This window comes from Calliphora vicina, chromosome 1 (genome assembly GCF_958450345.1).
Source record: "Calliphora vicina chromosome 1, idCalVici1.1, whole genome shotgun sequence".
Taxonomy (NCBI): Eukaryota; Metazoa; Arthropoda; class Insecta; order Diptera; family Calliphoridae; genus Calliphora; species Calliphora vicina.
Genome location: NC_088780.1, coordinates 53,539,699 through 53,563,675, shown reverse-complemented (window position 1 = coordinate 53,563,675; position 23,977 = coordinate 53,539,699). Strand labels below are relative to the sequence as shown.

The 23,977-nt window shown below is 32.5% G+C and overlaps 3 protein-coding genes across 3 annotated transcripts; 1 reads left to right on the top strand and 2 right to left on the bottom strand.

Annotated features, from left to right (window-relative positions):
- Nucleotides 1–565: 565 nt before the first annotated feature.
- LOC135961802 (uncharacterized) lies at nucleotides 566–17,734 on the bottom strand. The gene is made up of 7 exons (XM_065513411.1): nucleotides 17,163–17,734; nucleotides 16,883–17,037; nucleotides 6,329–7,205; nucleotides 6,144–6,263; nucleotides 5,900–6,064; nucleotides 2,223–2,331; nucleotides 566–2,149 (listed from the first exon to the last, which is right to left on the bottom strand). The coding sequence occupies exons 1-7, from the start codon at nucleotides 17,242–17,244 to the stop codon at nucleotides 1,939–1,941; spliced, it is 1,719 nt and encodes a 572-aa protein (XP_065369483.1). The 5' UTR covers nucleotides 17,245–17,734; the 3' UTR covers nucleotides 566–1,938.
- A 1,441-nt stretch (nucleotides 17,735–19,175) lies between these two features.
- Nucleotides 19,176–21,538, top strand: Srp72 (signal recognition particle 72). The gene is made up of 3 exons (XM_065513385.1): nucleotides 19,176–19,336; nucleotides 19,440–21,165; nucleotides 21,239–21,538. Exons 1-3 carry the CDS (start codon nucleotides 19,225–19,227, stop codon nucleotides 21,366–21,368), a joined length of 1,968 nt encoding a protein of 655 aa, XP_065369457.1. The 5' UTR covers nucleotides 19,176–19,224; the 3' UTR covers nucleotides 21,369–21,538.
- Pus1 (Pseudouridine synthase 1) lies at nucleotides 21,378–23,952 on the bottom strand. The gene is made up of 4 exons (XM_065513396.1): nucleotides 23,802–23,952; nucleotides 23,211–23,732; nucleotides 22,112–22,382; nucleotides 21,378–22,031 (listed from the first exon to the last, which is right to left on the bottom strand). The coding sequence occupies exons 1-4, from the start codon at nucleotides 23,839–23,841 to the stop codon at nucleotides 21,521–21,523; spliced, it is 1,344 nt and encodes a 447-aa protein (XP_065369468.1). The 5' UTR covers nucleotides 23,842–23,952; the 3' UTR covers nucleotides 21,378–21,520.
- Nucleotides 23,953–23,977: the final 25 nt, after the last annotated feature.

The following is a 23,977-nucleotide window of genomic DNA, read 5'->3' as shown; positions in this document are numbered from 1 at the left end:
GATATGAGCGCATATGCCTTTGCCGGATGTGCGAGGATATTCAGGAACTAAAAACAGTGGAAAATATTCTGTGTAACTGTCCTAGATTTCAGGGTCTCATGCAAAAATGCATAGGGGAAAGTTTCCATGATAAACTGGGGTATATTGCTAGATATGATATGATCTAGGCTTTATCTTATTCATTCATATTCATTATTAATACTCATGCTTTCGATGCTATTCATATGTCCAAAAAACATTTACCCACATATACATAAACAGATTTTAAATTTATCAAAGGCCTATAAAACAAATTATGCATGGAAAGTTGGTTTTATAAAACTTTTATATCTATTTTAAGCTATTGCATTTTAAATTGATCCATAATGAAGCAGCATTATCAACTTAGAACTTAATTTATTCAGCACCCCCTTCCAAATGGCTGAACTGGATCCGCGCCTTCCATTTCCATTTATGGTGAAGGATATGAAAATTGGCAAGGATATTAAAATTGGCAAGGATATGAAAATTTGCCGACACGAGTGATATCATTTGTGTGCCTCTTTGCGATGTGTAATGAAAATACTTTCTATTTAATTGTTTTTTTTTTACTTTTTTATTTATATAATTTTAAATTATACATGTATGAATATAATATAATAATTATGTACACTAATAAACTAAATACAACATGGTATTTCTTGTTTCGCTTCATCAACATGTTAAAGCTAAAAGATCAATTATATACGATTTCCTTTTTTGTTTGTTTTGTTTTATTATTTATTATGAAAATGAAATAATGAGCATTTATTGTAATAAACTATTTGATTTATTTTATGGAACATTTGCCCAATTCACAATTGATGTCGTAGCGTTGTATCGTTGTATGTCGTAATTTTTTATTAATGATTTGTTTTTGTTTCGAAAAATTTGTTTGAAAAATATTTATGACATACAATGCTACAACACTACGACATCAATTGTGAATTGGGCAATTATGTATGATGAGATGTTTATGTTATTCAAAAATAGGAATTAGAGAGGTACAAAAAAGAAGTGTTTAGTTATTAATAATTTCAAACAAATAAAACACGGTATTAATGTGTAGACAGACAGTGTGTGTGTGGAATAAAAGTAAAATCAAGTTTTAATAAATTTTGCTTTAATGAATTGAATAAACGAATTAAGTTTGCTGGTTTAGTTTTTTGTTTTTCTTTTTTAAGTTCTTGTTTTATTTATAACCTTTTTTTTAGAACAAAGACAGTCTTGTTTTTTACATAATTTATAACTTTTATGTTAGAGATAATTTCTCTTCTTTTTTTAAATTTATAAATAAATATTTTATAATGTTTGTCTTTATGAATCGATCATTTTGTTTACTATATATAAAGTATCGAAATTTTATGCATTCTTTAGTTTCTAATATAAATCTAAATTTTGTTCCTTTAACATTTTTAATGGTTTTTCTTTATATATATTTTTTTTTTGGCCAACAATGAGAGTTTGTATAAGAGCAATGTAGTATGTGGAAACTATTACCGCAGTTAGAAACAATAACAGTTTTATTAAATATCAAATTGAAAACTAAAATTTTGTTTCCAACTGCTTTGAGAATAAAGAAATTGTTTGCAATAAAATAAATTTATAAGGAAACACAAACAATTACTAATAATACAAACATATTAGTAGTAAACATGTAGAAAAATAGATAAACCTAAAGATTAATGTATAATTTACAATAAAAAAAAAATAATAATAAAATTATATTATAATAACAGAAAAAAATATTCAAATATATTGATACCAAACACATTTAATACCAAATCTTAGCAGTGCGATTTTTTTCATAAATTTCCAATATTCCGTACTCTTACTCCTTTGTTTATTTTATCAAAAAAAGTATTTTGCAAAAGAATTGTTCAACAATTGTGTTTGTGTGTGTATGTGTAGTTTTGTAATTTAATTCATTGTATTGTAACGCAAATCACTATCGATGCCAACACCAGGACTGTCGGGTTCAGGCCCTAAATCAGAACTAGATCTTGTAAACTGCCTTCTGGAAGGTAAAACATCGCGTATGCTTTCAATTAAACGTTGATGGAATGTCTTATACTCCATATCAACAGATTGGGTTTCACCAAAATTAAAATCGGCCACTTCAACATTGAAACTAAAATTGAGAAGTTAAATAAATTATTTCAAAGGGTTCGATTTTCTAAAAATATGTTAAGGAAAGTACTTACCGATTACGACTTTGTAGATAGTAAGAGACACCAAATACAACTAAAATTATAGCAACCAATGTGCAGGAAACAGGCACGACAACGACCGACAGCTGAGATTGCCTTTTAGCTGAAAATATATAAAACCAAGTTTTTAAATAATAGGTATGTTTGTTTTAGCTGAAAATATATACAAGACTAAAGTTTAACAATTAAGAATCATATATAACCTTCACCAAAGTAAAGTGTGTACTAAAATTTAATTAAAACATATTTAGTGGACATTTTTGGTGAAAAAAAATTGGAAGAAAAGTAACAAATTTTAATCTTCACAAACTGAATGGAATAAGTCTCGTATTAGAGAACTCAGGAAAATTTCTAGGAATTAGGTAAGACAGCAGATTGAACGGATCAGGAACCTCTATTGTATTCATGTCAGAAGCTTATTGGAATGAAAGGAATATTCAAACCCAAGCTATTTTATTGGTTATTCAAGGCAATAGTAATACCAGGCTGACACTTTGGCAGTCACGTGTGGTAGCCCATTCTTATCAATTTGGTACATGTAAATGTACACAATAGGAACCAGAGGATAATGACAGGGGCAATGAGCACCAAGCCAACGGTTGCTCTGTAGATAAACCGAACAGTACGGTATTCAACAACGGGCTACCAAATTCCGCATAATGTGATGAGAAACAAAATAGATACTACTTTTCCAACGCTAACGAAAATAAGGTATTCAGACCATAATAATTTCTCCTGATGTTGTGTATTCTGTAAGGAGCTAAAATTGGAGGAATTCTAGCGCTTGAACACGGATTGCAGTATATTCCAGGCGGAAGTTTATGCAATAGCAATGGCAGCAAGACAAATACACTGGTACATATTCCTATAAACGCACACTACTTTTTTTAAAAAGATTGTAAAAAAAAAATTAAAACATGAACATATTTAGGGGGCTACAAATTTGTTTATTAAATTAGTTAAGACTTCACTTAAAATATTGTTTACAAAAAAAATTCATTTGTACTTTATTTATATTTTTTTACTTAATTTTCGAGATTAACAGCCATTTTAAGGCTATTTTCCTATAAACGCACTTTAATTTATGGGCCACTGTAGCATTATTAATAATGTGTGGATGATCCTTTGTTATGGATTGTTTCAAAAATACGGTCTGGTATTGATTGCACTAATTTTTTAAGCTGATTGGAATCAATTTCCTCCCAGACTTGTTTAATTCTTAGTTTCAGCTCTGTCACTGTCATTATGCTTTCATTCTGGGCATTATTTGCATAAACTTTACGGGCCATGTATCCCCACAAGTTCTCCATTAGGTTTAAGTCCGGACTACAAGCCGGTCAGTCCAACAGAGGAATGCTATGTTCATTAAACCAAGATTGCTTAGAAACATGGATTGCAGCATTATCTTGTTGGAATATGCAATCTTCATCCATTTTTTCTTCCATAAATGAGAGAAGAGCTTCTTCGAACAGTTCGTTATAAATCGCACTATTCATTTTTGTCGGAACAAAACACATTTTCGACTTGCTAACTGCATCGAAATTGCGTTTTGACATCCGAACATCGTTTGTTCTTAAATCGTGCCAATAGCATGAGTATGAGTCAGGACCGTCTAAATTATTATTTTTTCGTCAGAGAAAATTACTTTTTTCCACTCATCTGTCCATTTCATATATTTTCTTGCTAATTTTAGACGATTTTCTTTATGGTGCTTTTTTAGCATTGGTTTACATTTCGGCTTTTTCCATTTTATGTTTTGGAAACGTGTTTGGAAGTTACTGGAAGATTCAATTTATTCTTTATTTGTGTGGAATTCAATTTGTTGCGGGTTGCTTCTTGTTTTATTAGATTAAGTTATCTTCTCCTTAGTTTTGTATTTCCCTTTGTACGTTTGCGAACTCCATAATTTTGACCTTTCTTCAAGAAATTTCGCACCACACTTTCCGAACGATCCATTTTACGTCCAATTTCTCTATTGGAACATCCTCGGTAGTGAAAAAATTTAATTTGAATCTTTTCTTGATCGGACAAAAAAGTTCCATTGGGCATCTTTAAAAGTGATGAAATGATTCAAATAGAAAAAGTTGCAGTTAATTGAGATGTTACTATTAGAAACGTACCTTTGGTTGAAAAAAAACTAAAATTGATATTTTATTTTTGGTAACTTTTTTAAAAACAAATTTCACATCTGCGTTTATACGAATCTTCCACTTAAAATAGCACCAAGAACATTTGATCGCATAATTAAGGAAAACAACAAGAATAAGAAAAAAAACTTGTTTACTTTCAAAAAGTACCATTAAGTTGTCTCTCATTAAAAAAGTTAAATTTTGCTTTTGGATGAGAACAACAAAGATATAACAAAAATATAGAAAAAAATTAAGTGCCTTTATAGGAATATGCACCAGTGTATCTATGTTACGTATATTCAGGTGCGATAGTAGTTTCCTCATTGATAGCCAAACAGCTATTATACTCGCAGCACTGAACACTGATAATATTAGATCTAATGTAGTCAGCCGCTTTCACAAATAGCTTGAAGCTATTCGCGAACATTAAATTTTGATCGGTGCCAGACCATAAAATTATTCTAGGTATTGTAAGAGCAGATTAATTTGCGAGACTCCATGTAAACTTACACCCGGAAGCTATGGAATTGGTAATTTTTCCTCCCTTATCCGAAATATTCCAACATATGAAACAAACACCAAGAAGTGAGTGTATAAATTGCTGGAACGAGTTAAGGCAGTTGCAGACAAACAAAATACTTATGGTATGAAACCAAAATCAAGAATAGTAAAAAGATTTTAGAGGATGATTATTAATCTTTCCACAGGTCATAATACTCTTGGTAAGCATATGGTAAGATTAATAATTATTGAGGATGATACGGGGAATCCAAATACAATTTAAGAGGCAGTGATGGGAGAATATTTTTAAGATGGCCGAAGGGAAAGAGACTGGATCCCAAGTACACAAATAAGACAGTTAGCTAGGCGGTGACAATATTATGATGTGAGGCTGTTTTTCAGGAAAAGGTATAGGCCCAATTCATATCATAAAATATATTATGACTGGAATTGGATACAGATCCATTTTAAGAGATGCTATGTATCCACACGCTGAAGAAAATGATCCCAAACACACCTCGAAATCCCACAGAAAAGCTGTGAGAAATTTTACATCGCAAAATACGGATTCAAAATCATACCAAGGAAGAAGCTCTATCAGATTCGGTTAAAAAAATTTTCATATTTTTTGTTTTAAATATAAATAAAAGTATATTAATGAAGTACTAAAAAATATAAATTTGATATATTTAGAAAAGTTTCCATTGTATTGTCAACCTAGCGTTATATGGAGGAAAAATAAGGTGTCGATGTTCCCAACTAATATGAAAGTTTAGTTTGTTTGAGGATACCATTTCTCAAAATGTTTGTCCTGGCGTAAGTATTTGTTGAGCTGAATTTTTATTTATTTTTTTTTTCATATTTCTTTCAAAGAAAACATATCATGTAAAACGGTATGTTGGATGAGATACAATCCAGTCAAAAATAGTTTCATTTGCCATGATTTTGTAAATGAATGAATTGGAAATAAGTAGTAACTCATGATTTTTGTTAAAATAATTGACATCCTTATTATATTATTAAATACCATGTGCAACTTACCCTCATAAATATTAATTGTCACTTGATTGACGGTCTCCGAGACATCATTGCGTATAAAAAACAATACTGTTTTACTCTCTGAGAAATAGCGAGAATAATTAAATTCACATTCATCGACATCATAATAATAAACGCAGGTTTCATTGCCGGTAGCATTATAGGGAGCTGAAAATAATTACCAGAAATAAATAAGAAATTCAAAAATTTGCCACAGAACAGAGTATTCATTTTTTTTTTAATTTACCGTTGAAAACCAAAGGACAATATTTGATTTTTGATGAACCTTTACATTTGATATTTAAACTTAGAATATCACCATGTTGCAGCCAGTTTTTGCCATCAGCAGTGAAATTACTAATGGGAGCTGTAATTAGAATTGGCATGAGAATTAATTTCTAAAAAAATATTAACAATTGTAAATATACTTACATTTTGACACAATCAATCGTCTATAATAACCATATACTTTCATGGGATCTCTAGCTATAACCGATTTGTTGACACAATTAAAGGGTGGTTGGTTGTCAAAGAGTGTAGCAGATACTGGTAATAGATTGTAGTGTTTAACGGTTGTGCTTAATTTTGGATTGACCAACACGGATGAGATATTTAAAGATGATGAATTGTTGTTTTTATTTTGTTGTTGGAAAGCAGCCGTAAGATTAAGGCCTAATAGAGCCGCATTTGCATGAGCCATTTCAGCAATTTCTTTATCGGCTGCCAAAGTGTCACGTTTTGTTTTCATTGCCGGTTTGGGAGTGGTTGTAGTACTAGTTGTTGTTGTGGGTGTAGTTGTTTTTGGTGTTGTTGTGGTAGTAGTTGTTGTCGTTGTTGTTGTGGTGGTAGTTGTAGTTGTAGTAGTGGTTGTTACCGGATCTGGTAACTTTTCAAAAGATACCACTACCAAAGCTTCGATTTCATAGATCTGTTCTGGTTCGCTATATGATGCCTGATAATTTAGGCCATCAGTCACTCCCAGATATGTACAGTTTTGGAACCAATATGTTTGTATATATGTGGCATTCTCCATTATATAATTTTTCTCTTCTTCCGGCAAATCGATGGCATGATTTACTATTGCCTTGGTGGACACATATTGTTTCTTACGTATATTACCATCTTGTATGAGTTGCAGTTTACCACCAAGTGTATCGGTTACCTCAATATCCATTGCATCTGAGGCAATTTTTATCCAAAATAGATAATCTTTTTCAACTGTCAAATGAATTTTATATTTGCCATATTTTGTTTTATTTTTAGGATAGTCTATGGACCAGGTGTTGATGGGTTTGGATGATGGAAATTCCTGAAAAATTTAAATCAGTTATTAAAAAATTATCAAATATTTAAAAAGCTTTAAAATATGAACAGCTTAGTTCACTAAGTTCATATTTTAGAGTACCCTATGGAAGTAAAAAGTGTTCATATTTTGGGGTGTTCATATTATCGCTAGTGCACTGTATTTCTTTATTAAAATAAAATTTATTTTAGCGTCTAAGGTAATGATTAAAGTAATAAATTGTGTGTAAAAACTACGGTAAATCCATTCATAAGCAAGTAATTATAATTTGTAACAAGTAAGAGCTGGTTTTTGGATTGGAGAATGAAGATAAAATTAAGTTTAATCTACAAATTAAAGCTCCGAAAGTACAAAATTCATCATTCCAGCACTAAGGAAGATTTCAGAGACTTATTCATAACTAACTCACTGTTTTTATAACAAAATGTTACATTTTCTGACTTAGTCGGGGTTGTCATAGAATCCATTCATTGTCGGAATCGCTTTTGAAAACGACAGAAAAGGTACATTGGTCTCGTGAAATTAAAAGTTATTGGTTTTATATTCGATCTAGAATTAAAGTCCTTATCGATTAAACAAAAAATTACATTGGATTTCATAAGTCAAATGTACCTTTTTTGTCGTTTTCAATACCGATTCCGACAATGATTGGATTCTATGACAATCCCGAGTGTATAGCAATACTACGAAATTTAAACTAGAACCCAATAACATTAAACTGGATTAACGTTATATTATATTTATTTATATTAATTGATTATTAATTGGCATTTGATCTTCATATAAAAAACCTGCCCTGAGAATGCTATATTCCGCTGTGCCTCTTGCCACTCACGGTGAAGTGTATAAAATGAATATACATAACTATTATAAATTGCAAAAATAAACTTTGTTTCTTAAATAAATTTAAAAATAAATTAATTTGCATTTGAATGAATAATAAAACTGATAACAACAAGCAAAGATGTGTAATAAATTAAAGTAAATGTTATTTAAAGAATTAAATTACAATTGTTGCTATCAAATAATGGACATAGTCTATTATATCAAATTAATTATACCTTATAGTGTACAAATTCTTGTTTTAGAGATGTTTTACTCTAAAAAGAAAACAACACAAAATACCTAGACAGTTCAGACAAAATCATAAACATTTTTAGGCCGCTTGCAGCTAACATCAAAAAGAATATGCCGCTGAAAACAATAATCGTTTAAAAAACGAGATCGGAACGATGCAACAAGTTTGATGCTTTATGGTCCCCCATAATCCATACAGTGCCAAACTTATGTACAGCACACTTTTAGTAATTATTTATTTAATAATAATGTATTTGAATGTTTGAATGTTACAATTAGAATGAAAAATATATTTTTCTTTTAATACAAAAACATAAAACAAATTTCAATGAAAACTTAATTTACAAATTGAAGAGTGTATATAAAACTAGTTTTACAAAGTATTTCAATACCCTCTCTCACTCTGACAATTGTAATTTATTTCTAAAAATTTGATAATTGACAATTCCTAAAACTTTAGTACAAATATCTGCTAGTTGATCATTTGATTTAACATATTCGACATTTATATAACCTTGAGCCAAATGATCTCGAATGAAATGGTATTTGATATCGATATGTTTGGATCTCTTGCATTCTGTATTTTTCGACATAAAAATACATCCTTAGTTGTCCTCATATATTGTTACAGAATAACTTTTACTTATAATTGCTAAGTCGTTCAAGATTCCTTTTAACCATATAGCTTCAGATGTAGCAGCACTTAGAGCTATATATTCAGCTTCAGATGAAGATGTTGCTACTGTTGCTTGTTTGTTACTTGACCAAGATATAGTATTACCATAAACTTGAAATATGTAACCACTAACTGATTTTCTATCAATATGATCAGATGCCCAATCTGCATCTGTATATCCAATTAACGGTTCAGTATTACTATTTTGCTTTATTTGCAACTTAAAATGTTTAAGTTCCACTAACATATCTGAGAATCCTTTTAAGCATTTTCCAATTAATTTCTGTGGGGTTTTGTTGAAAACGACCCATGTATCCAATATGATAGCATATGTCAGGACGAACACAAAGCATTAAATACATTAAGCTACCTAATAACTCACGATATGGTTTATTAGTAATTTCAGATTTAGGTAGGTCTGACATTTTTTCCATTGGTGTCGTAGCAGGTTTACATTGTTCCATACCAAACTTCTTCAAAATGTTATTAATATTTGATTCTTGAGATAGTTCCATTATGCGATCTTCACGATTGTATTCAATTTTTATTCGCAAAAAGAACTTTAACTCTCCACAGTCTGACATTTCAAATCGTTTTTTCAATTCAAATTTTAAAGTTGTTATTTCAGATAAATGTTTGCCTGCAATTAGTAAATCGTCTACATAGAGTAATAAATAAATGATGCTGGAATTTTTGTTTCTTATATACAAACAGTAGTCATGTTTAGATCTGCTGAAACCAATTTGAATTAAATAGTTATTAATTTTTTCATTCCAACACCTGGGACTTTGTTTCAGACCATATAGAGATTTATTTAGTTTACAAACATAATTTTCTTTCACATCTACACCCTCGGGTGCCTGCATATAAATATCTTCTTTAAGATCGCCATGAAGAAAGGCAGTTTTTACATCCATTTGATGAAAATAAAATTTCATTTGAACTCCAACAGCCAATACAATTCTTATAGTTGTTAGTTTAGCAACTGGTGCAAAGGTTTCTTCGTAATCTATTCCGTGTTTCTGTAAGAAACCTTTTGCTACTAACCGAGCTTTATATTTCGACAATTCTCCATTCTCATTTTTCTTAATTCGAAATACCCACTTCGATTTCAATGGCTTCACATTCTTAGGTTTTTCAACTATGGTCCAAACGTTATTATCTTTCATTGATTTAAGTTCTTCTTTTACAGCTTCAATCCACTTATTACGATCTCCGCGAATTTCAATTTCATTAAATGTTGTTGGAGAATCATCTACCGGCTGTTCATGTATATCAGCATTATAACTTGTGAAATAATCTGTAAATACCTTGGGGATTAAACCACGAGCACTTCGTCTTAATGTTGAAGTCTCATTTGTTGTACTTTCAGAAACGACTTGAGACTTCGAGAGACATACAGGACATCAACTTGAGGCGGCACTAAAGCAGAAACACAAACAAAAATCAATAGAACTGCTTCATCATAAATTGTTCTCAGTGAAGGGGTTTTCCAACAAACAAAATGACATAGTCTATGCTACGTCATCTCGACAAACATCGGAAGTGGTTCCTGGAGAGCACCCTGCAATTTTGTACCAATCCGACCTTTTGAAGAGAGTTGTGAATCTACTAAACAACATATTTGGGGATTCAAACGGACTACTATTAAGTCATATTGTCATAATGTCCTAATATATTATGATAGTTTAAACAAATTGTTGATGTGCTTCAAACAAAAATGTTCTAAACCAGTGGTACGCAAAAAGAGGCATTTAATTTGTGTGCTCTTTTGGGTAAAAAATAAAATATCCACAACAACATCAAGAAACTGAATGAATTGTGTGTATTTTTACGCTCTATTACGCTCTTTTGTTCACATTCGGGTTGTTTGACGAAAATCATCGTAACCTCAACAATATGAACGCCTACCATGGTTCTAAACTAATGCCATTTTTTGAACTATGTTTATTGTTTTGTTATAAAATAACACTTTTTTGTTTGAAACCAAAGAATAACTTTGAAACACAACTACAATTTGTTTAAAATATAATATATTAGTACATTATGACAATATGATTTAATAGAAGACCGTTTGAATCCTTCAATTGATTAAAAATTTAGCATTGAACTTTTAGCAGGGTTAAAAAACAATTTGCACAATTTTATTTCTACTGAAAATTTCGGTCGTGCTGGAAGGCAAACGGCGCAATCAACTACATTTGTGATGGCCTTCCCTCCCCTGCAAATTACGTTTAAACACTTTTGCCCTACCTCTTGCAAAGACTATTTCGGACTTACTTATTGCCCTGATAGGGTTAATGATTAATTTACCTAACATGCTCATATTGCAAGTGGGCAAATAAATACAAAAGGTATACAAATAGTTTTCGTTAAATAATTGCATAAAAATTGTAGTAGATCAAATTAAATTGTTATTTATTTATTTATTTATTTATTTATTTATTTACACAAATAAACGAAAACTAGATATGTATTAAACAAATAATAAATAGTGATTGTGAAAATTAAATTAGTGTTCACTAACAAAACAACAAAAAATACAATGCATTAAATTATTTAAATTATTCTGAATTGATTTATTATGAACAAGTTAAAAGTCATGCAGACAAAATAACAAAATAATAGAAAATAAATAAATAAATTATAAAGTTTGACAAACAAGTTTCAGACATAATCAACATTTTTTTGTTTCCTTAAATACAACGAATTTGCAATTACATACACCTGGCTAAAAAACGTTAGTTATAGTACAGTACCCAGTCAATGATGTATGGCCAGCAATGATTTTTTTACATGTTTGTGATGCATTCAAATTAAAAAATAAGAAAATATATTGCAAATTATAAATTAAGCATTTATTTGCAAATTTAGAAAAATATTTGCCTTTATTTACAAGCTTTTCAAAAGGTATAAAATAATTTTTTTTTGGTCATAATTCAATGAAAGAATAATGAAAACCTCACAAGTGTTTTATTTTATTTTCTGTTTATTAACATTTTAATAAATTATCAGCAAAAAAAAAGCAACATGTTTATAGAATTGTTTATTTATTTTTGGTTGCTTGAAATTAGGTGGATAATTAGTCATACACTTATTAGTATGTATGTTTCTTTGTTTGATAACGAGGGATCAACTGGTGAGGGTATTCTTATGTATAAGGTGGTCAAGTTTAAAATGTGTACGTTAATAAATACTCACTCCTCTAGTTTAATATTCAACGGGTTACTACGATCGTCATTACTGAATAATAATGCATTTTAATGTGGATTTTCTTTTCAAACAATTATTTATTGCGTTTTATTTTATATACAATTAAGTAGAATAAATAAAAAAAAGTTTAACAGTTTAAAGGTTAATTGAGCTAGGTTTAGGATTTAGATCAAATTTGGTCTTCAGGTAAACGTAGCTTAAACATTAAATGTTGCTTTTATACCTCTAATATATTGATGACTTTAACCCAAAAAATTATCTATATTCTGGGTCCATAAAATTTTAAGGCGATAAATCTATCCCTGTATGTCTTTTGAAGGCTGGATAGGGCATACAGCTATATATATATTACTAATAGCTAACTTATCTGTCCAAAAATAAAAGCAAAACATTTTGAACCAGTATTCAGTTTTGGATCAAAATACAGTGGTTGACAATATAATGGAAACTTTTCCAAATATTCAATAAATAGGAAAAAAAGAAAAAAAGGAAATTTGAATTTTTTTAGTATTCCTATATTATAAAAGTACTTATATTATACGATTCATTGAATCAATTAAATAGACAATCGTGTATTTAAAATATTTTTCCATTCCTTATATCTGCATATAGTAAAGCCTCATTCGAGTTATAATTTTGAGTCCATATTTTGCGATCTACAATTTCCCATAGATTTCTATAGGATTGAGATCTGACGCTTTAGAACACATTGTAACCAGTCAGTAACAGAAGTGTGTTTGGGGTCATTGTCGTGCTGAAATCTCATAACTAGGGTGATATTTTCCTCTGTGTATGGATACATGACATCTTTTAAAATGGATCCGTATCCGATTCCAGCCATAGTATATTTTATGATAGTATATTTTATGCCTTGCAAAACATCCCCACACCATAATATTGCGATAGCCTCCAATGTCCACCATTTGCTTTGAGTCTAACAGTTCCCTCTACGATGAGTAGTCATCTTAAATGCGGTGATCTGTGTTGGTCATGCTGGAGGGGACAGTTTAACTTGAGTTGGCTGTCTCCGGTAGGGTCTCCCATTCCAGAAGGGCACACGGTGAGCATGATACTAAGAACTACCCTCCCCCTCTGTCTGATAGCGTCTGTTCTCCTTTGGGCGGCTATCAGATGTTCCATATAGTCATGTTCCCCCCAAAGCAGCTAAAGCCCTAACCGTCAAGGCGCTTAAAACCCATGTCTCGGGTGCCTCTGGGGGGGAAGCCAACTGTACGATCAGGGTCTGTGGACTAATAAACCTTCCTGTGCTACAGCGAGGTCGACTTGGCCCGTATATGATGCCAGCAGGACGAATCTACTTATAGAATACCGTCGTGAGCAAATAAGGCTAATTGTCTCCTTTATTACAGGACACTGTTTAATCGGGGCACATGCTAGAAGATTGGGCCTACGGTACAATGATTACTGTAGAAGCTGTCATAATGAAGAAGAGGAAGATACTGTGTATCACCTTTTCTGCCAATGCCCGGATCTTACAAACCTGAGGGAACGCATCCTCGGATTTCCATTCCTACCATGCTTGGACGAGCTATCAAGGATGAATCTTAGACGAATCTACTCCTTCATCCGGGAATATGGCTGGTTTAATTTGGAGGCAACGGAAGTATTGTAAATACCCTGCTGTCTACCCCTTGGGTATCACAATGGGATCAGATTTGAATGGACCTAGGTGAGCAGCAGCCTTGAGGAGCAGCAGCCTATGGAACCTAACCTAACCTAACAGTTCGAGAAATTATTTTAAAAAATTACAAAAAGAAATTCAAGAATTGTTTCTGGGACTGACAGCCTTTGAATGTCGTGGGAATGCCCATGATACCCCCCGCATATTAAACTGCCCAGGCAATCCTAATTCACTTAGTTCAAACGATTTATGGACCAACCTTGTTGAAGTAGCACAGCAACTTGGGCCTCGATGCAGAACTCCAGATTAGAAAATTGTATAGTTTCGCTATTTTAGAGGAGTATATGACTAAAGGTCAATATATTGGGGCGATAGTGCAATCTGTTGTTGTTCGGTTCTGGATGGTTAGTTAGTGTTTAAATAAACTAACCGCTAACAGCACCTCTCAGCGTCAGGGTAATACGCTGCTGTAATTAGTTGCCTAGTCCACGCAGTTCACATGTTTTTCACAGAGTTGCCTTATTCATATGTAGTTTAACAGCATTTCTCACGAAATTTTCAACAGAGTACTAAGCTTATAGTGGTAACACGGAGGATATATTTTAAAGGTGCTGACTGGGTTAAGAGATTCAAGATTTTCAAAATTCTTTTGAATTTTTAAAAACCACAGTTGGGAAGCTCGGCGATCTTAATCCAGCCTTAAATCTGGAAGTAATACACGCTGAGGTCAATGCTGGCATTAATGCCCATACAAAATGTTAATCTCCTTACAGACCAATGGAAGTCGGCGGCCTCAAAGGTATTCAAAGAGAATATTGGGCGGGATTTCCTGTTCGTATTATCAGGTGTCGGTACTCGAAATATGACACTACCAAGGAGGATCTTTGTGGAGCAGATAAACCTGCATCATTGTGAAGCGGTCTCAGCAGAATTATCAACATTCCTCATCCGATCCCAGACTGACGTGGGCCTGATCCATGAATCTTGGGACTAATCAAAATAAGATTTGCGGATTGGGGGTAACGGGGTCACGTTCTACATCCCGTCCATAGAGGACAAGGTGTATTTTGGCAAAGAGGGAAGTTTTATTTCTCATTTTTTCAGGAGCGATGAGCGTACGCTTACTTACATAGGCCTCGGTGTATATGCCGTATGATGCAGCACATCCAAATGGTAATGAGGTGCTGGAGCTGACTGAGTATACAAAAAGGAATGGTGCTATTCTGGTTCTGGGATGTAATACCAATGCACATCATTGTCAGTGGGGCAGTGCTGATATAAACAAAAAAGGTGAGTGCGTTTTTAATTTTACATCTGTTAATAATCTTGTAATTTGTAACAACGGCAATACGCCCACGTTCAGGAACAAAGATAGGCAAGCGGTTATAGATATGAACTGACGTATCGTAATGACAATTTCGTTACAGATTGGAGTGTATCCATGAACTGTTCGGATCATAGTCGTATTAAATTCACCTTGAATTTTGAATCGTCTGCAAGGGCACCCTTTAGGGATCCTAGACGGAAAATTGGAGAAACTTTTATGACAAGGTTGAACAACTTTACGTGAACTGTTACCATTCGAATTGAAAATGCTGTGAACAAGTTCACTCATTTACTCAGGGAGACCTACGAGCTATCCTGCCCAATAAAATTTTCAGGCAAGCGTAAGCAGCTTAAATGGTGGACCAGGGAACATCGATTTCGAAAGGTCGATGGTTTGGAAATTGTTTAATAGGACAAAGCTCACTAGATGGCAAGGTGATTGGGACAACTATAAGGTGTGCTTCAATAAGTATAAGGGAGATCTTAAAAGATCGAAACGTAATTCATGGAGGTCGTATTGTGAATCCATTGATAGCGTCAATGAGTTGTCAGGTTTCGGCGAATTTTATCCAAAGACACTAAGGTCATAGGTTATATTCAAATAGAGGACACACTACCTTTTCTTATGGAAACGCACTTTCCTGAGGGTCTTATCGGTCAGGACATCATTCCCACAGGGTCGCAATCTTTACCTTCGGTGCTTCACCCCCAGTAGAGTTCCCCAGTAGGGATGATTGAGTTGGATCCGATCAACTGTATAATCGGGTGCAGTTTTTACTGATGGATCCAAGATGGATTCTGGTACAGGGGCCGGGGTTTATGTGGTTGACAATGATATTAAACGATCTTATAGACTCTCTAACGAGTGCAGTGTCCTCCAGGCACATATCATCGCGATCTGAGGGGTCTGTAGGGACTATTTATGCAGTGAAAAGCAGTAAATTTGTTAGCTGTCATGAAATTTGTTCGACGCTACGAATATACCTGAAGTTTTTAGTCTAAAATGCAACTACACAAGTTTGTGATTAAGAATGCGTGTATTGTGTTTGTAATTACTAAAACAATGATGGCCCCAAAACCGTTCTAGACATTATCAACTAAATTAAAGGCCTTATTCAAATAAAAATTTTAAATTTATTAAATTTTTAAAAACAAATGTTAAGGGCGATGCTTTTAATTTCATATAATAATAACTTTAGATAACCCGAAAACTTGTTTGACCCCGATTAACAAATTTTGGTCATACTAGGAGAATTAAACCGAAAAACTAAAAAATTTAATCAAATATTAACAAATATTACAGGAAGAAATTGAAAAATTCACTTGAAATGTAGCTCAAATTAAAGCTATTTTTTTATAGTTTCTTAAAAAACGAAAAATATTTCCGGACTCTATGACTCCAACAAAACAGAATTTCCACATGAGAACCCCTGCATATTTTTTTTTCGTTTGTATCAGTGTAATTATTAAAATAATTCACTTTTGTAACATTATTATAGTATTTTTTTAAACAAGATTTTCTAGGATTTTTTAACTTTTAAATAATGTAATAGGTACATATGAATGAAGCCATAAGTGAATCATTTCAGAAAAAAGCGAAATTTACAAACTTATGTGAGGCATTGTATAGTTTTTTTCATATACCTATAAGTATTGACAAAATTAACTTAAACTAATCATTTTATGTTTTTCCAAAAGCATTTTTTCTTAATTTAATATCCTAATGTATTAAAGTCAAAGCACACTTACCCCATAATGTTGCGGATTAGCATTATCTTTCCAAGTATAACGATATTCACCGTTGGCTGCAATCTTACCGTCATCATATAAAGTGGCCGTAAAATTAATAGTCGAACCAATTAATACCGAATCGGAGCCTTTGATTTCCACATAATAAGCCTCCACTAAAAACAAAAATACAAATTTTTAATATTACTTTAACTTGGTTTAAAAACATACTAGCAGGGGCGTTTTTCAGTTATTTAAACGAACCAAAAAATACACATTAAAAAAACTGAATAATACACACCACCACTCCAAATGACGCAGTATAAGAAAACATTTATCAATAAATGCAAACGACGATATGAATGTTGTTTTAAAACCTGCATGTTTGCCCCTGCCTGCAATTAATTGCTTTTCCTCTTGTTGGGTGGTAGAAATTTTATATTTTCTATTGTTGCTGTTGCTTCCAGATTAATTGCGAATGGGAAACCCACGAGATTGCATTTATTTTGTTAGATAGTGTTTTTCCCAAAACGATTCTTTGTATTTTGTTAGCGTTAATATATTCAGCGGATAATATGAAGTATTTTGTTTTCTGTTTTTATTTGTTTTTTTATACTAATTTATTATTTGTTGTAGTTTTACTATTTTTCGTTACTCTCTCTTTTTTGTAATAATGAATAATTCTTACAAAACTTTTTCTTTCATTATTTTTTCAACTTAACACTAATTCAGGCAATCGTACTATTTATTATTCACATCATTATTACGTTTTAAATTATTTGGATAATTACGTTATAAATTTATTAAATTGCAAAGATTTTTAATAATTTTTATATGATTTTTTTCTTCTTTCATACAAATATGTTACTTCTTTTCTTTCTCTTTGATTAATGAAAAACCAGACATGGAAAATTGTACTCTAATTAAAATAGTACTTTATAGATATAATAAAGTACTAAATTCCTACATATTATGCTTAGTACCTCGCAAGTCATAAAAATAAAACCACGTCTTCACGTAACATAATGCTGCATTTACACATGCAAGTAAATTGAAACGCCAAAAAACTACAAATATAAGAAAATTACAGCTAATTTAATAAATAAACCTCAGCATTTGATATTTTTAAGTCCATTTGCGGCTTGAAACCAAATTTTATTATTTTTATTAATAACAATAAAGTGATATTCAAATACAAACATTTCTGGGGAAAATGTTAGTGTTAACAATTTTTATAGATATTAGTAACAATTTTATTTATTATTTAAACTAATGAAATTACTATTTTTTATTTATTTATTTTCAACAACCTAGCCTTATTGGCCATTTGGACTAGTTTTTATTACAAAAATACATAAAATAAGTTAAAAATATAATTATTATTTTACCACAATCCAGTAAATATGCTAAAATTTTTATTGGGCAACTCTGTTTGTATTTTACATAAAGTTTGAAATAATGTTCCGTTATTCTGCCGAAATTATTTCTAATGTTAAGAAATAACGATATCGCGTGGCAACTGGGTGTAAGAGTTTTGAATGAATAACTAAATATGTGTGTCGCCAGATCAGTGTAGAATTTTAGAATATCAAATAGTACTGAAAAAAGTACAGAAGTTCTGAATTTTCCATCTCTGTGAAAAACAACCCGAGATACCAGATCAACAACAACGCCATTATTTGTCATCACTTTTTTCGATATAATAATAGGAGAGCACCTTATATATGAAATGTACCAAAAAACTGGGAAGGACAAAATAATTATTTATCCTTAAATTTTGAAAACATACAAAGTTTGAAGAAAACTAAAATTATTGTTATTTTTATTCAATACATGATAGAATAGTAGAGTTTGTTTATTGATTCAGGAAATTGGTATGTATCAAGATGTATTTATATAAAGTGGAGTCAATCAAACAGCTGATTACTTTTTTTCGCTTGTTTGGTTCTAGCGTCTGTCAAAACTTGTTTTTATATTTCAATATTCTATGCTTATTAACCAAATATTTATTATATTATCCACACTATATTAAGTTTTAAACACATTTTTTTAATTTTTCATATCTGTTTTTTGACATTTGGAAAGACCGATTGATTTTATAATGCAGTCGATTAGAGTTATGTGTTAAAACTTAATATATCATTTGAATCGGTACAGATTCATAACACCCTGTAATTTCTAATAAGAATTTAAATAATAATTGATCTGGCATCTCTTTTCCTTTTCGGGTTTTATTTATTAATCTGGCCATCTGGCTGCCACGAAAACACGACAGCACGATTGTCAAACTGAAGTCGAAGGTTTTTCGTTCAATATAGTGTTTTTGGCCAAAAAAGACCAGGAAAAATAATACAAAAGTTATAATGTCTAAAGATACAAGTCCCAAGGAGGCCATTATTAAGACCGCCTATGCGGATGTTAATAAATTTGGCCAAAATGGTGATTTTGATAAAGCCATGAAAGCTGTCAATCGCAGTAAGTAGAAGAAACTAATAGGGTGACCCGCCGCATTCAACCAAAATATGACGATAGAAAGTGAATTTACCAATAATCAAAATTGTGTGTTTTTCTCCTACAGTTCTCGGTGTGGCACCCGATGACACGACAGCTTTACATTGCAAAGTTATATGCTTGATTCAACTTTCAAAGTTTGAAGAAGCTGCTAAATTTATTGAGAAAAATAAATTGGCTTCCCTTGTTTTTGAGAAGGCCTATTGTGAATATCGCCTTAATAAACCCGAGAATGCTTTAAAAATTATCGATGAGGCCCATTTGCCCTCACTGCCACCCAATCTTAAGGAATTGAAAACTCAAGTTTTATATCGCTTGGAACGTTATGAGGAATGTTTTGAATCCTACAAAGAAATCATTAAAAATACCAGTGATGATTACGAGGACGAAAGACGCACTAATCTAAGTGCCGTAGCTGCCAATTTGGCGCTTGACCAAGCAAAGGAAATACCAGCAATTCCTGAAGAAACCTATGAGCAACATTTCAATGGCTCTTGCATTCTATCAAACCGCCAAAAGTATGCCGACGCAGAAAAGAAATTGCGTAACAGTGAGAAATTGTGTCGTGAGACTTTGGAAGAGGATGGTGCCACTGAGGATGAAATTAGAGAAGAATTGGATATAATTCGTGTTCAAGTGGCTTACTGCATGCAAATGCAGGGTAAGACAAAAGAGGCAGCTGCTATTTATGCTGAAGTCTTAAAGAATAAACCTAAAGATCCGGCTCTAATTGCTGTGGCTAGTAATAATTCGGTGGTGATTAATAAGGATCAACATGTCTTTGATTCTAAGAAAAAGATACGCTCGGCCATGGCTGATGCTTGCGAATATAAATTGACTTCTCGCCAAAAGAAGGCTATTGCTTTGAACAATTGTCTCTTGGCATTATTCACCAATGCCAGTGATCAGGTGCAACAATTCGGCACTAAACTGGCTCATCAATATCCCGATTTGGTATTCCAATCTTTATTGATAAAAGCTTCACAATTGTCCAAGGATAAGAAACATAAGGAAGCCGTGGAGTTATTGCAAAAATTCGCTACCTCTACAGCCAATAAAGATCAAGCATTTGCTGCAAAGTTTGCTATTGTTCAGTTGCTACTGTCACAAGGCGCTCGCAAAGAAGCTGCTGATGTTTTGTTATCATTAGGCGAATCTAAATACAAACCCGGTGTAGTGTCTGCTTTGGTCAGCCTCTACTTGGGTTTGAATAACAAACCTGCGGCCTCAGAATTGTTGAAAACTGCCGTAGATTGGTACAAGAAAAACAATGTTAGCAGTGCCGATTTGTCTGACATGTGGCGTCAAGCTGCCGAGTTTCATTTGCGTGGCGGTGCCACTGAAACTGCGGCCAGCTCTCTGGAAGAGTTGCTCAAACTGAAACCAAACGACATGAAAGTTTTGGCACAATTAGTCATTGCATATGCCCAATTTAATCCAAAGAAAGCTTTGGAAGTTAGTAGAAAATTGCCCAAATTGGAAACTCTTACCACAGCTTCTGAAATTGATGCTTTAGAAGCAGCCAATTGGGTCATGTCTACTAAGGCCGCTAAGAAATCGGCCAATGCTAAAATCGAGCAATCACCTGGCACTCCAGCGGCTGAACGCAAAAAGAATCGTAAACGCAAGCGCAAGGGTAAGTTGCCCAAAAACTATAACGCTGAAGTAGCACCAGATCCAGAAAGATGGTTGCCCAAATATGAGCGTACTGGTTTCCGCAAGAAGCGTGATCGCCGAGCTAAGGACATCATCAAGGGCTCACAGGGTATGTCCACTCAAGCAGCCGAACAATAGTAAGTTATTAATTAAATTGATAACCTGAATTGTGTATTTAAAAAACACATTTATTTGTTTTTAATTTTCTAGCGACATGTCCAATCGTGCTAACTTGGGTAAAAATTCTCCCGCTACTCCTGTTTATCAGGAGCCTACCCCTGGTCCTCGTCAACAACACCGCAAAGGAGGTCATAAGAAGAAGAAGGGTGGCCGTTTCTAAACAAATGCATTTCTATATTATGCTGTGGAACATATTCCCACTAACCACTTGTTTTTATTTTACTACTTTTTTATAACTAAAGTATGCAAAAAATAAGAGTTTCTTAACATATTAAAGATATAACTTGTTTTAATAAATGTGAGAAATATTCACTATTCGTCATCATCGTCTTTGCTGGCTTTTTCATCGTTAGGTGAATTATCTTCCTTTCTGGTGTCATAGGAGTGTAGGGGCAAAGTTTCTAGCCACTCCATTAAGGGTTTCTGTTCACATTCTGTGCGATAAATGTTAGCAAAAATTTTCTTCTCAATGAACTCTTTTATTTCGGGTTCCTGTTTTTCCCAAGTCAAAGGATTATGTATACCATCCTGGCCATAACGATCATTGTAGCGTTCATAGTGTACAGTGTCCAGTACCAAACCCAAGCCGGGTGCCATAGGTAAATCTAGACGCTCTTCAGTTAAAGCTCTTTCCAATGAGCTACAGTCTGTGTGACCACGAACTATAGCTATGGTTAGACCAACCATTTTACGTATTTGATGCAACATAAAACTTTGACCCTTCACTTTTACCGTAACAAATTCCACTCCTTGGGGACTCACAAATGGCTCTGAACAGGTAAACGACATTATGTAACGTTTGGCCGAGGGATCCAAAAAGTTTCTGCAACATTAAGGAAATATTTATTAGATTATGTTAAACGAATATGTTGTGTTTTAAGTAGTATGTATGTATGTACTTACTTTCTGCTTGTAAAATTGTGAAAATTTTTGGTACCTTCAAACATTTGTAATACTTCTTGAGCTTTTTTCAGTCTTTCCTCTGAAAGACGATAATTTTCAAATTCGCCCTTTTCGTTGCAATCAGAAAATGCTATACTCGGCATTGTGTAAGTATATGTGCGAGCATTACATTGATCTTTGGCATTAAAACCTTTCGTTACACGTTCTGTGGCAAAGAGACGTATTTGATCCGGTAGATCAGAATTCAAAGCATTTAGATCTAGTTCATCAGCTAAAAGTTATGATTAAATAACATGTTTTATGGTTAAAATTATATTTATACTTTTTTATATTAAGTAGGCCTAAAATATTAAGAAAAAATAACTTTAATTTGTTTATAAATGAAAAATTAGCAGTTCTGTCCATTCCGGAGGATTGCCGTATTTTTTAAATATTAAGTAAATTTTTTTTAAATAAATGGTTAAGCTCGTGGTTATTCCTACTGTGAATATATGATGGGCTCATACAATAAATCTTAATAATCCAAAAAAGATTTAAATGGTCCGACAAAGTTAAATCTAGAAAAATTAGTAATTTGATTAGAAGTTGTAATATTAACAATTTATTTTCTTGCTTTAAATAAACATTTTTCTCATCAAAAGAATAACTTTGGGAAACAAAATTTTTATTTTAGTATGTTTTTGCTATTTAACAAAGTGTTTTCTTCTCAGTTTATCATATCGTAATTCTTATGTGTCAACTGATTTGATGTTGCTAGTATCTATAAAATCTATCGATGTAATCAAAAGGAATCTGTTTTAACAGTGCAGAAATAATGTTGTGACTTGAAGAAAGAAAACTTATAAAGAAATTCCAGGGAATTTCGAAGAAAATATTGCCGATAATTCCCGGGACATTTTTACCGATTAGAAACCCCAGTTGCAAGTCTAACGTACTTTATACATATAAGTTTTTTTCCCAATTATTTCTGGGACATAATTGGGAATTTAAGCTAAATTATAATATATAAAAAATGATTTTGGATAGACGCATCTTTCAGAAGTTCTATTACTGAACCGCTTTATATGTAAGGTACTACATACATGTTTCTAAAACTTACGCAATTTTATAGAGCATACTTGTCTAGCAGCCGATACTCCTTTATCAGTACGAGCTGCTCGTTGAAAACAAGCCAATTGAGCCTGTTCAAACATTTCCTCGGTCACCCATTTGTGTTTAAGCATTGCCTTGAATAATTCCTCCTCAATTGTCTGCATGCCGGGATTGCGTTGCATACCAAAATAATTTGCACCCGAATATCCCAATAAGATAGCAGTCTTTTTGCGTTTGACTCGATCGGCAGGATTGAATGGTACTCTCTTTACATCGCCTTTTTCCTCATCTTCCGTTTTCCAGTCTACCCACTTGCGTCTTTTAAGATTTCTCTTCAACTTTTTCATTTCTTTAGTGGATTCGATGGCCTCGTCTTTTTCCTGTTTCCTCAACTCTTGTTGTTGTTCCAGTTTTTCCAATGCCTCCGTCATTGCTGCAGCAAAACCTTTGTAACGTTTGCAAATGTTTAAAGATAGGCCTGGTGGATGGTTATTGACTGTCGTTAATGTAAATATGGTTTTTAGGCGTTCTATGATAAAGAAACATAATTAATAACATATTTGTGTATACACGGGAGGTAAATAACCAATATTTCTACCTGCCTTTAAATTTGTTAAGATTCTGCTTACAACTAACATAACTTTGTGCTACTTATTTTAAATTTTAATTTATTAAACAAATAATAAAATTACACACGTGGATAAGTCCAATACTTTTAAATTCAACAGGACCACTGTATGTTTTTTTTTATTTTTGATTGTTTTGATGATATTC